This window comes from Equus caballus, chromosome 1 (assembly GCF_041296265.1).
Source record: "Equus caballus isolate H_3958 breed thoroughbred chromosome 1, TB-T2T, whole genome shotgun sequence".
Lineage (NCBI taxonomy): Eukaryota > Metazoa > Chordata > Mammalia > Perissodactyla > Equidae > Equus > Equus caballus.
In genome coordinates, this window is record NC_091684.1 from 146444260 (window position 1) to 146460890 (window position 16631).

The window sequence follows — 16631 nt, forward strand, 5'->3', positions numbered from 1 at the left end:
ACCATTGCAAGATAGAAAATATTGGAATAATAGCCTCGAAGTATAGTGGGAGAATAATTGTCTACCTAGAATTGTGTAACCTTCTGGGGGTACCTTTTGAGGAGGAGAAGGAACGATAAAAATGCGTTTGGAATTGAGACTTTACCCCAAATCAATCTTTACTAAATGAGATTCTAAGGACTCTTGAAATCTTGAAAATAAAAATAAAAAAAATCTTCTTAAATATAAGAAGTCATTTTCTGTATAAAATAATTTTATAACAAATAAGCCCTTGTAGAAGAGCAATTAGATTTAGTATTTGAAGGCCCTTATAATTAGGAGGAATGTTGAGAGAGAGATATATAACTTTAGACTTCAAGCTGTTAAATATGCATGATAAAATATCATAGATAACCAATGGAAGAATGGAAATGTAGTGTACAACTTCTAAATCAATAAAAAGGGGAAATTGAATTGTAAAATGAGCAACAACAACAAATATTAATCAACTAAAGAGAGAGAGAGAGACAAAAAAGGAGAAAATAGGAAGTAAAATAAAGTAAGCCAAATAAGCATCAAGTCCAAATATTACACAATGTATAATATAACGCAAAATATAATCACAATAAATACTGAAGTATTAAACTTGCCAGTTAAAAGACAGAGATTTTCATTTTGAATAAAATCTAGCCATACATCGTTTAAAGAGACACATCAAAAAAATAAAGATAGAGTTAAGAGTAAAAGGATGGGAAAAGATATATCAGGAAAATGCTAAATAGCAGCTTAGGTAGCTTTACTAATGTTAAACAAAATAGGCTTTAAAACGCAAAGCTTTGTTAGTAATGAAGAGGGTCACTTCATAGTGATAAATGGTTCTCTTTTACCAGAGAATCAAGAGTTACATACTTATATTCACTAATAAAATAATCTAAAATTTATAAAGATAAAAATGATGGGGCTAAGGGGATATATTGAAAAGCCTGCCACTAAAGTGGGATATTTCAACACAGCTTTCTAATTATTGGTAGGACAAGCAGATAAAATGTTAATAAAGATCAGTTTGTCCCATTACTGGTGATGTTAACTTTGGTCACCTGACTAAGGTGCTCTCTGCAAGTTTCTTCAACATAAAGTCACTCTGTTTCCCTTTGTAATTAATAAGCAGCTTGAGAGGAGATACTTTAAGACATAAACGTTTAATTTTTCATTATTTTGTCCACTAATTTTACCATCCATTGATGAAGCAGTGATTACTGTGCTGTTTGGCAACTGATGATTATCTAATTCCATCATTTCTTTACAGCTCTTAGTTGGAATTCTATTGCAAAGAAGAGCCTTTTCTTATCCCTCATTTATTTATTTATTCATTAAAAAATTTATATCACTATGGACTCTTGGATGCCTTTCTCACCCTATGGGTAATAATTCATTACCATCATTATTTATTTTGTTGCTTAAATTACTTCACTATTGGCCATTGGGAGCCCCTTTGTGTTGGCTCCTGTGTCTTTTTGATATGTCCTCATCAGTTTTTGAGCATGATTTCTGGCATCACAATATTCCAGGATCATCTTGCGCTTTCCCTGCTAATGCCCCGAAATAAACTATTTCGCCCAGGAGCCCCGGTCAGAGAAGAACACTTCACACCGCATTCAAAACTTGTGAAATTGCCCAGAGAAGCTGAAAATCCTCAAGTATTGTGGGGGTGTTTGCTATCCAGTGTACCAACAAAGTTGTCAGTACAAGTTTTTTAATGTTGTATTATAAGGCTAGGTCTACACAAATGTTAACATAGTAAAATGTCAAATATTTTAACCTTGGGAATACAAGGAAAAATAGTCATCACATTTACCATCTGGGTCCAATGGACTTTTTATATTTTTGAAAGTTTAAGTTATTTTATGAAAGATTTATGGAAGTCAGAACAGAGTGAAAACAACAAAATAAGAATTTAAACATAGCAAACCAAGTTTTTCTTCCATATTTTCCTGGTTTTGGAGATGCATGTACCTGAAAAGGGCAATGACCTTTGAATGCAACTGTCTGCTTATCAGCCATCATGGATGAAACCGGAAAAACTGGAAATATTCCTGTCATAAATACTGATTCCAGGTTTTAAACACGTCTTTAATAGGCCTTAGCTTATTGTTGCTTCTGGTTCTTCTCGCGTGTGCTTTATCATGATGTAACACTGGTGAAAAGTTTGAAGGCTCATATGTTTGTAGAAAAGAGGATGGCCATTTTTTTGTTCCATAATTACAAAAGCATTTTCATTTTGGTTTCTTAAGTATAAATTAGATTTATCGATTCAGTGAACTTTTTTATTTCTGCATAATATCTGTCCTTCCAATCACCTTGGTATATACACCTACCTTCAGCATGTGTCCATTTATGAATCATATCAAGTAGATTTCTGCCCACAAATATCGTAAAAGATAAAAGGATTGTCACATGTCCTTTTAGCAAAACAGGATGTCTGGGTTCTTGTTGCAAAATATCAAATGATTAAGTCCTTCCTATTGAATGACTAACTAGGTTAGAAGATGATATTTTCTTTTTGTTTTATAAATATTTTGTTTGCTGTTTGAGTCTTGAGTTTGAGAAAATTTATTTATCCTAAAGACTCATAGTCCGAGATTTTGCTTATCCAGTCATTTCACCCTTATCTGTAGGGTCTCTAGTGTTTCTGTCTCGTTGCCTTCATCTTCTGACTCATCTAATGGTTGTGAAATGTCTCTCTCGGTTAATTTTCTTCTCTTGCTTATTATGGACAGAAATGAAAAATTGTGAATTCTTAACTGTGTTCAGTGAAACCTAAAAAGGATATGACAAAGATGGTGCTTTAGACATCTTTTATACCTTTTTGAAAGATGATGCATTACTTTGGACAACACAATAAAAAAACTGAAGGATGATTAAATAGTGATGATGTATTTATTCATTTCTGGGCAGTTCCATAGCTTTTTTTGTTTCCTTATTATTTTAGGGTTTTTTTTTTTTAGTGTAGTTGGAAATAATTGATGAGTAATGATGAAATTATTCCTAGAATGATGAAATAGCAAAATGTTTCAAGATATAGGATAAGATCAGTAAGATCCCATAATATATCTCCAATTTACAAAATGATTAATGGACCTAAATGATGATAGTAGGAGAATGAATTTTGTCTAATTAAAAAATAAGTAATTTTTCTCTTTGATCTTTGAAAAACCTCTAAGAAACAATAAAAGTCATGAACTACTAATCCTTAAAAATAGAACTGCTCAACAAAGAAGCTTAAAAACTAAAATTGGATCCTCATGATATTCCAGAGGTTAAGAAGTTTGATTCAATCAAACAGTGAATAAAAGGACTAAGTTACATTGGCACGACCCTTTCTTCCTTAAACCTGATAATACGCTAGAAGTGAATCCATAATGAAAGTAACCTCTGAGCTTTTTTCTTTTGTTCCATTGGAGATTATGTTGTGCTTTTTCAAAGGAGTATGCAAATAAGATGAGCTGTGAACTGTTGGGAAATTTGTTAATTGGAGTGAAAAGAGAAGTAGATCAGGAGTCCAAGAACTACAGCTCTAATTCAGGCTTGGACGTTAACTAATTGTGTTTCTTGGGCCAAGCAGTCCTGGAAACCATTCTCTGGTGGAAAGAGCAGTAGATTTTGAATCAGAGCCATGATGAGAACCAGCTTCTTCAGACTCTTGACCCCGTGGCCTCTCGGTTTTCTCTTCTTTACTAGAGAAGTAGAGATAATAAAATCCTGCCATTGGGGTTGTGAGTATGCAGTGAGCTGCTAGAGACTGAAAGACCCTAGAGGGCTGGAGCTCTCAGCCGTCTTTGCCTCTCCTTTGCCTCTCCTGTGTCTAGAGGTATCTAAGTATTTACTGGATAATTTGATACATTATGTTTGTATAAATTGTATATTAAAAACTGTAAAATGTTATACAATTACAAGGTCACTGTGTTTGTGCTCAATACATTTGTATTAAGTGCTTATACAGATTTAAGGGTTTTTTTCCCTTTATCTTAAAAAGCCTTCAGGAAAAGGAGATTCTAGTTTAATCAGTGCCTCTTTCAACACAGGATCATTGTTTTGTCAAATAAGGGAAAAAGCAAAGCTTTAGAGTAATCTAGAACTTAATATATAAAATTGTAGATCTATGCTCATTTAGCCTCATCTGTGATTGTTAAAATGGCAGGCAATATCAAATCAGTGTGTCCTTGTGTTTGTTCTAAATTGTGACTGACTGGCTCATAAGTTCATTGTCATGCCATATATTTTAGAGAGTAAAATATCTTTTTGTATTCTTTGAGCTTTCATAGTCCAAAAAATATTAGTTTAGTTTTCTGTCTTAATATCAATAAAAATTTCTTTGCCTATATTTTCCCTTCTCCTTTAACTCATTTCTTACAAATTTTCTGAGAAATTGACTTGAATAAATTCTTAAACCATTACTCTCTTTGCCATTTTAGTATAATCTTCACTTCCTGTGTAAGGAAATCAAATCTCTTAAGAAATCCTAGAGAGACTAATTTGGAAGTTACAGGCATTTTCCCTTTGCTGAGCCTTGTAGCCTACCCAGCAAAGGGAGAGACGTCAAACTTGGATTTACACATGTAACTTATTTAACTCACCAGTTAAATAAGAGTCATTGCTCAGTTCAGGATCTGACTGTAAATCAGACGAACGCTTATTCCAGCACTTTCAGGTTTCCCTGTGAAGTCACTCATGCCTCTGACAGAGAAACTAGGATCTAAGGTGTGATGACTGTCAGTTTGATCCACGAATTACCCCTTGTGGATATTGACTGGAGCTTGGGCTATCGATAAATATTTTCTCAGCCTCAGTGGTTTGTAAGTATGTGAGACTCTGTCCTTCCGTGCTTGTTTGATGCTCTCACTGGTTGACAGGTTCACAGGTAAGGGCTATTATTAATCTTTGGATGACATTGAGGTAAAGATATCATAGAGGAAATTCTTGAATTAAGGGTGAGACTGGACTGCATATCATTGAAGCGTCTCTCGTAACTCTTTCAATTCTATGCGTTAGTTATACACCAGCAAACATATAGAACAAGTGTTGCTACCATGGTACTTCCGTAATACTTCGCCGTTGACTGGCTTCTTATCACCTGTCTCACCCATTCTGTTGTCTACTCCCTTAGATTTTTATTAACAACGAGTGGCAGAACTCAGAGAGTGGGAGAGTGTTCCCTGTCTATAATCCAGCCACAGGAGAACAGGTGTGTGAAGTTCAAGAAGCAGACAAGGTATGTCCTTCTTAGAAGAAGATTCCCCATGAAATAACTACCTTCAGACAACAGAGCACCAAACTTATGCTCTCTAGACACCACTGATGTTCACTCGTCACCTTTTTCGTGAAGTAGATGGTTCTTCCTTTGTTTGGAGTGTTCTCACTCTTCACTTGTGCCTCTTCCTCTCCAACAGGCAGATATAGACAAAGCAGTGCAGGCAGCCCGCCTGGCTTTCTCTCTTGGGTCAGTGTGGAGAAGGATGGATGCTTCAGAAAGAGGACGTCTATTGGATAAGCTTGCAGACTTGGTGGAACGAGACAGGGCAGTTCTTGCAGTAAGTAGCCTAAGAAAACATTGTCTTTACCCCAAATTTACCATTCCACTGAGATTTAGATTCCATAGTCTTTCTGAAAATAGGATGCGAAGTAGTCCTGGGGGACAAACTAAAGAGTATGTAATGCATATGAAATAGATGTTTGGCTTTCGGAATCAGATGGGGAAGTGGAGGACCATCTGAGTGTCTCTCACTGAATTTTTTGAAGAGCAAAACTATAGCTTCCCATGACTAGTAAGGACCTTCCTGCCTTCCGTCCCTGCTCTCAACAAACAAAACAAAACAAAAACAGCTAAGCAGTGGGAGAGTCACCACACTGCTTGCAAAAAACAAATACCAAATGATTCAGTTGAGAATCAAATAGGACTGGCTTTGCCCTCCCCGGAGTTAACCCCTCTCGACTAAAGAGAGCCCTTCAGAAGCAGAGGCATGATGTGGACCTCTCATACACTTTTGCTCTCTTTGTTCTTCCGTCACATTCTAGAACCAGCAGAAAGGAGAAATAGCGGCTTTCTTTCACTAAAACAATCATTTTCTCGCATAAGGAATTTCCCCTCTCCTAGTGGTTTGTGGTGGTTGTTATTTTTGCTGTTTTTAAAATAAAAGTCAATTTCTTAGAGAATACACGTTTTTTTGAAACTGGAAGCATTTTGGAATATCTGTGCTGTACAACAGGGATCTCCGCCTGGATGACCCACAATTGATCAGTTAATATTTAGGGCATCCTAGTTAGACAATGCCCTGTTCAGACAGGTCTTTCAAACCATGAGCACCATATCCTACTCTCCCTGTGGGAAGGCGGGCCACTATTGGGCTTGCTTCGGGAGAGGGACACGCTAGTGCCTTCCTCAGTGTCCCTTCTGCCAGGGCTCTTCCTCCTACCATCCCCCTCAGGGATCTGTTCATACTATGGGAAGAAAAATGAATCCTTTATGGAGATGGTTTGGAACTCTAGCTATAGGTAACACTCATTTGTCTATAAAAACATTTTATAATCTCATTCTTCAAGGAGTACTGTTCCAATCAAGTGTCTATGCATATTGTGAAAAAGGTGTTTCCTGATGAAGTAACTCCTTGGAGATTCACAGGACACTGAGCATATTAAAGATTCTCAAAAGCCCTACTCAATGTTTCTCAAACTTATTTGAGCCTCAACACTATTCTTTTGGCTAACCTATCAATATTGAGCAAAACTGAATTCTTTGGAACACCTTGGGGAATGCTGGTCTATATCCTTGTCTCTTCACTAGATTATGATTTCTTTGAGAGTGAAAATTGTATTTTACTTCCTTCTTTTTGTAATCCTAGCACAGTTGCTGACACATAAATGGTCAGTGGGGGGCACATTGATGGTCTATAATTGTCTGTTTAATTGAGTTAAATCTACACAGTATTTGTAGATGAACGGTATGTACCAGATGATGATACAGTTCATTTCTGCAGTTATATTTTCATGTCATAAAATTCAAATGCCGTCCTTTTTCTGACGTATGTCTCACTGATCAAGTCCGTTTTCCCATCACACTTAAATGAGATTCCTACTTGTAAACACTACCAAGCCATGAGAGGAATGAGTTTTAATAAGAGGTAGCCTCTGGAATATAAGGGAGCTCCTGACCAGAAAACTGCAGTTAGTGCTGCATCCAAGTACACACAATTGAAAATGACCCAGGCCTGGCAACTCTCAGGTGTATTCAGCTGTGTCAGTAGCTCATAGGGACCATTTAGGTGGCCCAGATTCTGGTTGTTGACTCTACTTCACTCTATGCTGTGTAGACCTTGGCTCTATGCCAGCTGCATGGAGAATGTAATGCCCATCTCATGGACATATAAATATTCTAGAAAGTACTGGGAAATAATTTGAGTCCCTTTAAGAAATGTGAGCCAATGTACAGAGATAAGTAACATGATATTTTAAAATGAATTTCATCTTATGTACATAGTAAGTATCCAGTTGTACTGTAAATAATACTGTTTTCATGTCATTGAATGGAGAATATTTCAGTTTTAGTTTTGTATCACTCCGTTAATTTTCACACCAATATGTATTATAAAACGTCCTTACAGAGGACATAAGACTACAAACATAGGTTTTTGTTTATTTCATTTGTTAAACTTGTAACACCTTTAATATTTTTCAAGTCAAAATACTCTTTTCTCATTTCAGTGTATTCATTTGTAATTCTTTTTGTTACAGCTTTAACCAGTTTAGGAACATGTCATTACAATAATAACATTCGTAATCAAAACTGCTTAATACCTCTGTTTTTATTAAATAGACCAGTTACTTTACTCTTAATAGATAATGGTTGTTAACATAAATATTTGCAAAACACCAGCCCTTAAGTTGTTAAATTATGAGCTTCCCTCGAGGAGACCTTGTTTATTTGGTGGTAATAAATAAGCTCGCTGTGCGCCATGGATATTCCGTTTCTCAGCAGGGGTCTTGGCAGCTGTGGAGAGCGTTTTATATTCTCATCAGTTGCATAAAGGCCCATGTCCCTGCTCCTCTTTATGGATTCGGATTACTGATGTAGACTCCAAAAAATCCCCGTGCAGCTCTGATCATTAATATAACAGAAGCTAGTTTGACAAGCAGAACATTTCTTTATCATCAGTTGAAGAAATGCTGTGTTTATGGATTTGGATAGTGGTTCCTGGAAACCCAGAGGCGCAAGAACATGCACATGTATATTCATTGTGGTTTTTACTGGAAATGAAACTAAACTGGCAGAACCAAAAATCTTTTTATTTGGGAAATCAAAATTGACCAGGTATGCATCACTATTCATATTCACTCGTATTCTCTCTCTTCCAGTTTTCTTCTGCTCCAGAAATTATTTAGTGTATCACTGGAAAGTTCTCTCCATTTCTTTCCCTGCAGACCATGGAATCCCTAAATGGTGGCAAACCGTTCCTGCAAGCTTTTTACGTGGATTTGCAGGGGGTCATCAAAACCCTTCGGTATTATGCAGGCTGGGCTGATAAAATTCACGGGATGACCATTCCTGTAGGTATGTGAAATTTGAGTACATTGAAAAGAGAAACATGAGGTTCCACCATAAACACACTTTCACCACCAAACACAAACAGCAGTCACATAGGATCCAGATCTGAGCACACTTAGAGCAGCTTGAACCGAACAAAGAACCAAACAAATTCCGTCACTAACTCTGACGACGTCCCTATTTCTGTACGTAGACAGTTTGCACATAAGTGCAGGGGCAAGCCACTTACATCAATACATCAATCAGCTAAGGAACAGTATGTGTTTGTCAGCTGCTAAGTGCTTAGCACTGTGCTTGGTTAGGTTCTGGGGGTGTGGAGAGGCATTGGGCAATTGGGAGTGGGGAAGTCAGGGAAAATTCCAAGAAGATTAAGACTTGGTCCTCGCCCTCCTGAAACATAAGATCTACTTGTTTGCAAGGAAATTCTATAAAATGTTAACAATTGTTGTCTCTTAGTGGTGAAGTTATGGATGATATATTTCTTTTTTTATATTTCCTGTTTTTATTGTTAGTGCCATCAAGTCAATTCTGACTCCTAGCGACCCCGTGTACAGCAGAGTGGGACCCTGCCCGGTCTTTTCACATCATCCTCTCACCTTCCAGCGCTGTATCAGACAATACTCCACTGCTGTTCATAGGGTTTTTGTGGCCAATTTCTTCGGAAGTGGGTGGCCAGGTCCTTCTTCCTAGTCTGTCTAGTCTGGAAGCTCTGCTAAAACTGTCCACCATGGGTGACCTGCTGGTATTTGAAATACTGGGGACATAGCTTTCAGCATCACAGCAGCACGCAGCCGCCACAGTATGACAACCGACAGACGGGTGGTGTAGTGTCCTGATAGGGAAACAGACCCAGGCTGCAACAGTGAGCGTGCCCAATCATGACCTCTAGACCACTAGGGCTGGCTGTGTTTCCTGTCACGACCATGAATTACTTGCACAATCTGCAATAACTACAACCATCCTTACACATTTTTTTTCCTTTTTTTTTTAAGATCCAGGTTAGGAGATAACACTGACAACACAAAACAAAGATCCCTACAGGAGAGTCACAGTCAGGTGCTAAGTCGCGTGGCGTGGCCTGTCAGTGCTGCAGTGCTTTAAAGGAGAGAGAAAGTATCCAAATTCCATCAGTCAATGGAAAGGTCTTGCTCTGAGCATGAATACTAGTGATAGCTAATACGAAATTGAGTGCTTCCGCAGCATCTCCAAAGGGAAAGTATATTGTAACATCCTCATTGACAGAGGAGGAAACTGAGGCGTAGAGAAGTTAAATAGTTTTCCTAATTCACACAGCGAAGAGTTGCAGAGCTGAAATTTTGACATTAGAGCTTGGTGAATTACTTCAGTAAAGGATCCATTTGAGATACAGGGAGGAAGAGATGGCATGACTGAAAGGGACCGACAGAAAGAGATTTGAGGATGTCAGGAGTAGTGAATAGATATAAGGAAAGAAATACGTGTTTATCGAGCGGCTCCCAGATGCTGCTAAGTACCATGCCAGGTACTCTACCTGTGTTCTCCAGAAAACAGCCTGCTCTCTATGTGCATCCCAGGAAGAGTGGAAGGGATGCTGGCACTTTGGAGCGCCCTGTTAGGGCCTTCCTAGGCTGGGGAGTATTGATTTACCAGAAAAGCGCATGGTTGGCTGACAGTGCAGATGACTTAGAGCAGTGCTTCTCAAAGTTTAATGTGCACATCTATCCCCTGGGATCTTCTTCAAGTGCAGTTTCTGATCGAACAGGTCTGGGGCGGGGCCTGAGATTCTGCATTCCTAACCAGCTGCCAAGTGATGCCTATGCTGCTGGTTCTCTGCCTTGAGTAGTGAGGATACAGAGCCCAGCAGCACCCAGGTGGCTGTTGTGATGCCCCATTTAGGCCTGGGGCAGAAAGAGAAGAAGTCACAATGAGAGTGGAGAAGGGACAGAGAAGAGATTTCAAAGGACTGTTTTCAAATGATCTCCATGAGTGATGGCAACATGTGGAACATTAGTCTTTAGATAATGGGTTTCCGATTATAGGTACTCTTCCCCAGCATCCCGAGGGTTCCCTTGTTCAGCAGGCTCAGAAGGATGGAGAAGATTACTTTTAGGGGATGCCAGCATCTTAGTTCAGTCCTGGCTCTAAGGATATTACAGAACCACGCTTCTCTAGCATCACTTGCAGGATTTGGGAATGACCTAAGTGAGGCCAAGTCACTATTTGGTGCGAGCATACCTGTTGGAGGGCCTAGGAATTGAAACTTCATCAAAAACAGAACATATATATGGTGATGGACAAAAGTTAGACTGTCGGTGGTGAGCACGAAGCAGTGTTTACAGAAACTGATAAATAATAATGTGCACCTGAAATTACACAATGTTATAGACCATTATGACCTCAATAAAATAATTGGGAAAGAGAAAACAGGACGTATGTCAGCCTTCTTAGGTTGGCCTCTCCTATTTCAATGCAAAAAGATAAATTAGCAGTATCAAAGGCCCTAGTTTTTTTGCTCCCCCCTCCCCACCTACCATTTCACTATTAAAACAGCAAATATGTTTCCGGCCTTTAAATTTATCTTTTCAAATGATTTGCAGATATCTTAGAAGTAAGGTGACAAGGAAGGTTATACACATAAATCTCATTTGTCCTACCAATGTCTTAGGTTTTTTTTCTTCTTTAGGAGACAGGACCCTGGTTAGATAGATTTGGTGGAGTCAATGATAATGTTTGATGCTTTACTCTAACTTTGTCTGACAATAGAAGTGATTGGTCCATAAACTCCACTGTTTTCATCTGATGCTCTTCAGAGATCCTGAGGATGTTGACCTAGGAGTTAGAAATAAGGGCTTAGAAAAGGCTTTCACAGTAGCCTCTCCCGTCTTTACTCATCAACTGGTGTTCAGCCTGTGAAGGGAAAAAAGTGAGGAATTCTCTTAAATACTAAGTAAATTTTTGTCTCCCTGATTTTTCTTGGAGTGCGTTTAGAGGGATACCAGGATGAGGGACTCTCCGGGGAGTCAGGTCTGTAGGCAGACCTCCTAGGAGGCCGGGGCTTTGGCATGTAAGGGCTCTTGCTGTGGTCCCTCAAGTGGATGAGGAGAGGATGGAGGCAAATGTGAACTTGGCAGCTTTCCTTTCTGTTCCTTGGGCTTGCCTGTGGGCTACTGAAAAGTCAGCTTACGGCCCCTTTGGCTAGCTCAGTGTTCAGTGAAGCTAGCTGGACTAAACCAGGGGGGCTGTCCAGGAAGATCAGGGAAATGGGGTGTCATTATTATTCGCTTATTTATTCTCAAATTTGTTCAGTCAATTCTTTTGTGTTTATATGTCATTTGTAACCCCATAATTTAACATCGGTTTGATTTTGTCTCTGCATTCTTGGCTTTTTCCAGTGAAATCTGGAATGTGAGAAGGCTGTTAGCCTTTAAGCATGAGGTCGTTACTGTGTTACGTGCATTTCCCTGTGAAACCCCCTAATTTTGAGTTTGGAACTATAAAGGAATATTGCATGTTATATTTGCATAGCACTTGAGAATGTAGAATGTTTTTTCACATACAGAATCTATGTGATTCTGTGAGAAAGATTGGATTTTAAAGGGTCTTGTACCCATTTTACAGGTAAGAAAATGAGACAGCGAGCAAGGGTTTAATGTGAACAAGGTCACGTGTCTAGTAAGTGGCAGGCCTGAGATTCAAACTCAAGTCTTTTTCTGGCTAAGCCGCTATCTAGACCCTCTTCTTATAGAGACCAGTTTAGCAGGGCAGGAAGAGGAAGAGACCAATCTCCCCAGTGATGTCTTTAACCCTCTGCAGATTTTTAGATTAATGCACAGTTGAGTCTCGTTATTCATGGTCGTTACATTCTGTAAAGTTGGCGTGGACACTGAGTTACTGAATACTGAACCATAGCCCTTAGAGGAAGTACACAGTTCTGTCTGATCACCCATGAAAATAAAATTGAAATTTTTTTTAATATAAGATTACTTTGTCATATTGAATTATACTCCCTGGTTCATCCAGCTTAGCTTCTCCGACACTAAAGGGTAAGAACCAAAAAGCATGGGAAGAATTATGCTGTTATCTTTTCCACTCCTTCCCATTTAGGAAGGCCGGGCAATCTACCTTATGATGGGAAGAGCTCTCCCTTCACCTCCTCTGCCAGGCAGCAACTTCAGCCTCTCAGTCATTCCCTCATTCCTTCATACATTCATTCATTCTACAGATATATTTTTTTTTGAGTACCTGCTATGTTTAAGGTCCTGTGTTAAGCACTGGGGATACCAAGGTGAGTAAGTAAGATGCTCATAGAATAGGAAGAAAAACAAGTAGACAAGCAATTGCAGTGTAGTGTGGCTTATTCAAATATGATAGCATGACAGTCAATGGGACTCCGTAAGAGAAGCATCTCACCCAGCACTAAGGCTTCTTGGAGAAGGAAGTGGGATGTACACGCTGATACCTGAAGGGCAGGTAAGTGAAGATGGAGACAGGGCCATCACAGGTGGTGGTAATAGCCTGTGCAAAGCATGGAGGGAAGACAGTACAGTGCGGTAGTGGATCTGAAAAGATAGCCAGATATAGAGGACAGTGGGGCTCTGGGCCTGGGTAAACCATGCTACAAGTTTTATTCCATAGCAATGGTGAGTCACTGAATTATTTTAAATAGATGAGTGCCTTGATCAAAAATTCATTTTAGAAAGAGCACTTTGGGGGCCAGCCCCATGGCCAAGTGGTTAAAGTTCCACGTGCTCTGCTTTGACGGCCCAGGTTCGCAGGTTCGGATCCTGGGTGCAGACCTACTCCACTCATCAGCCATGCTGTGGAGGCATCCCACATATAAAGTAGAGGAAGATTGGCACAGATGTTAGCTCACAGCTCATCTTCCTTAAGCACAAAAAAAGAGGAGGATTGGCAACGGATGTTAGCTTAGGCTGAATCTTGCTCACAAAAAAACGAGAAACAAAAGGGTGGAAAGAGCACTTTGATTACATAATGGATAATCAGTTGGAGAGAGCAAATATTCTGCATTTTTTCCCTCCCCCTGAAGGGTGGCCTTCCCGTAGAATATTTGGGAAGAGGAGAAAAGGGTTTTGGCATGACCACTGTTGAGCCATCCGCTGGACAGCTGTTTCTCCCTCTGAATTGAGAGCTTCTCCCATCCCTCTCCATCACGTCCCACTCAAGGCCCACACTTGGATGTTACTGCAGGTCATGCAGTATCACTTTGATTCACAAGGGTCTCAGTGTCGTTCCCTTTATAACACTGTCTGTCATTTCCTGCCATGGTATCAGTGGAGCCGTTCTTTCTGACCGTAAATCCTGTGCTTTGACCCTTCTCCTGTGGCAACTCCTAATTATGATGATAAATAATAATCATTACTATGATTTATTGAACACTTTCTTTGTGCCCATTATATATCTCTAATCTCATAGCAGCCCTGAAGGGGAAGTATTCTTTTCTCCATATAGATTATTTTTAACCTATATCAAAATCTTCTGCTCCTCTCCTCACCAGAAACTCCTTGTGATGGAGGCAGGATCAAAGCTTGTTTTTAATTTACTGAGGGAGAAATGGGGGTTAATTGACTTTCATTACTTGTGATTTTTCTCTGTAACAAGTGTTGATTGTATTGATTTTGTGATACATAAGCAGAGAAAATGTAGTTCGTGCTTTAAGCTGAATTCTGCCATAAAAATGGCTTTATGATACATTAGCATATAGGAAAGGTTAAAAAAACTACCCAGGTCATATGTAATTATTTTATTCACTTCACCCCCTTCCAGTTTACCTGTTAAGCTAAAGAACAGGCTCAAAATGTGCAGACCTTGACTCAGATCCTGAAGATTTGCCTTCAGCAGCTTGGTCTAGTTTAGTGTTGTCAACAGAGATCTCGGATGGTGAGATCTTGTGCGCTCAGAAGGAGAGTCAGGAGCTGTTCGCTCTGCCCGCCTAAGAAGAACCTGGGGTGTTAGAGGGAGCTGAAGGGTTGGTGACAGGAGGTCGTAAAGTCTGCTTCACATGTAACCTCATTGAGAAGTTCACCCTGAAAAAGTCATCAGGAGTCCCGAACACCAAGCTCCTCATTTTTCAGACTAAGACACTGATGTCCAGAGAAGGAAAGTAACTTTTTTTCAAGACCACATAATGGAGTAGTGGTAGAGCTAAGATACTTCATGACAGACTCAGGAACATGTGGTCTAACTGGTGAGGAGCTGGCTACCAGCAGATTCCTGAGAGGAAGAGTGTTAGCATAACTGTGTACTAACGTAAAGTCTCTGTTTGTGTCGGCGTTTATAGAGTTTATCATTATAGCTGTGAAATGTCCAGTGAGGTCTGTTCAGTGTCAGAATACATAGGAATCTGCTAGGGTACATAATGGAATAGTTCATGTAGTTGGTCTAATTGTTTAATACTGCGGTCATCAGAAGGGTTACTAGCCCCCCAAAAGTTAGTTCTGTACACAGATTAGAGATTGGAAGGTGACCTTCCATTTACTGAATTGTGTTACAGTTTTTTATGCTATTAAATAAACTCATTTTAGTGTTACCAGGTATATAAATTTTGCTGTGGTTCCTGAAGCACTCGGTATTGTAATTGGGAGCTATTTCTTGAGGTCCATATTGGATACATTTCTCCTCAATTTCTGGCACATTTCAGATTTTTGTGATCTTATTGATTGGACGTATCTCGTAATCATGCTCAATCTAGTTTATGTATAGACTGTGCCAAGGCTAGATATTCTTATGAGAATAAAATTTCTATCAAAAATTTTTTTCAAGCAACTATAAAATCTGCTTTAAGAAATATGTTTACCCTGAAGGAATAATCCAAATAATTAAATTGTTCTAATTAACTAAATACCTGCTGTCTCTCCTGTGTAATTTGATGAACCCCATCCAAGAAAATAGAACAGTGGTTCGACATTTCACAGATATAGAAGAGGCTTATTCTAGTACTCACTTCTAGGGAAAAATTGGCTTTCTTAGTATAATTCTAGAAATGGCTCAATCTGCACATATTCAATAAAATTTGCTCCATAGTTCAACCAAATTCATAATCTAATAAAGTACTTAATTTTATAAAGATTTTTACATTCTGCACAAGGTGGAAACACTTAGATATAAAAACACATCAGAAAAGTTGTCTCTGGCTGTGCCTTAAACTCTTTTTAAGAGCAGTATGTACTACTCTGTATTTTTTCCTTTTTTGAATGAATGGAAGAGAGGCTAAGAGATAGTCTTATGCGTGATTTTGTATTTCTGTTTTGGTTCTCATCTCTTCTTTAGTTTTCTCCACCATATGTAATGTTCTAACTCGTTGGCTCAGAACGTGGTATTCAGGACGTTTCTCTGGTATCCTCATCACATGCGTCCTTCCTTGCTGAGGCTGAGCTCTCTCTGTAATGCCTCACATTTGCTAAGAAGACCTAAAATCATCATAGCCTGTAAAGGAGTATCCGTGTTTGGGTGGAGATTTTCTTCTATATCAAGCGGATATGCTTTATAGTGTAAAGCTAGAGAAATGAAGGGACAACCTTTTAAGTCATCTTGCCTTATTTAGAGAGCATTATTAACATAAAAGATGGGGAAATGGGCTGTAGTTTTTCTTCTAGGCAGAGAAGAGTGCTCATTATATATCATCTTAGGTTTACAAGAGAGAGAGAAATAACACTCTGTCACCCTTCTCGTAGACTCTGCCTGGATGAGAGAGGAGAGAGGCCCTCAGTCCTGGGCTCCTCCACCCAAAGGGAGAGAGTGTTGCTCGGCACTGTTCCCTTTAGAACTTAGGATACCAGAGTTTGTGTGAGTTCTTTGTGTCCACATACCACGTCCTCAAAGAGTCATCTTCACCCTTCACAAAGGAGTTGTCATTTTCCCCCAATTTGCACTCCTTCTTGACATTGCACTCTGATTCTGTGGTTTGTGATATCCAGCTAAATCCAGCACCTTATTCACAAGAGTCTTGAATTTGTTCCTATGGGTAATGAACTTGAAGTCTGGGGACCCAGATTCAAGTCCAGGAGCCACAGCTTAACCAGTTATATCACTTTGGACTTAACCTCTCAGTTCCATATTT

General features: G+C 39.2%; 1 protein-coding gene across 2 annotated transcripts in view; it reads left to right on the forward strand.

Annotated features, from left to right (window-relative positions):
* The window catches only part of ALDH1A2 (aldehyde dehydrogenase 1 family member A2), a 91749-nt gene that overhangs the window by 33257 nt on the left and 41861 nt on the right, over positions 1–16631 (forward strand). For both annotated transcript variants that reach the window (XM_070270965.1, XM_070270969.1), the window contains 3 exons: positions 5144–5248; positions 5427–5567; positions 8452–8581. In XM_070270965.1, coding sequence (XP_070127066.1) covers positions 5144–5248; positions 5427–5567; positions 8452–8581 — 376 coding nt within the window. The remainder of the gene's footprint in view (positions 1–5143; positions 5249–5426; positions 5568–8451; positions 8582–16631) is intronic.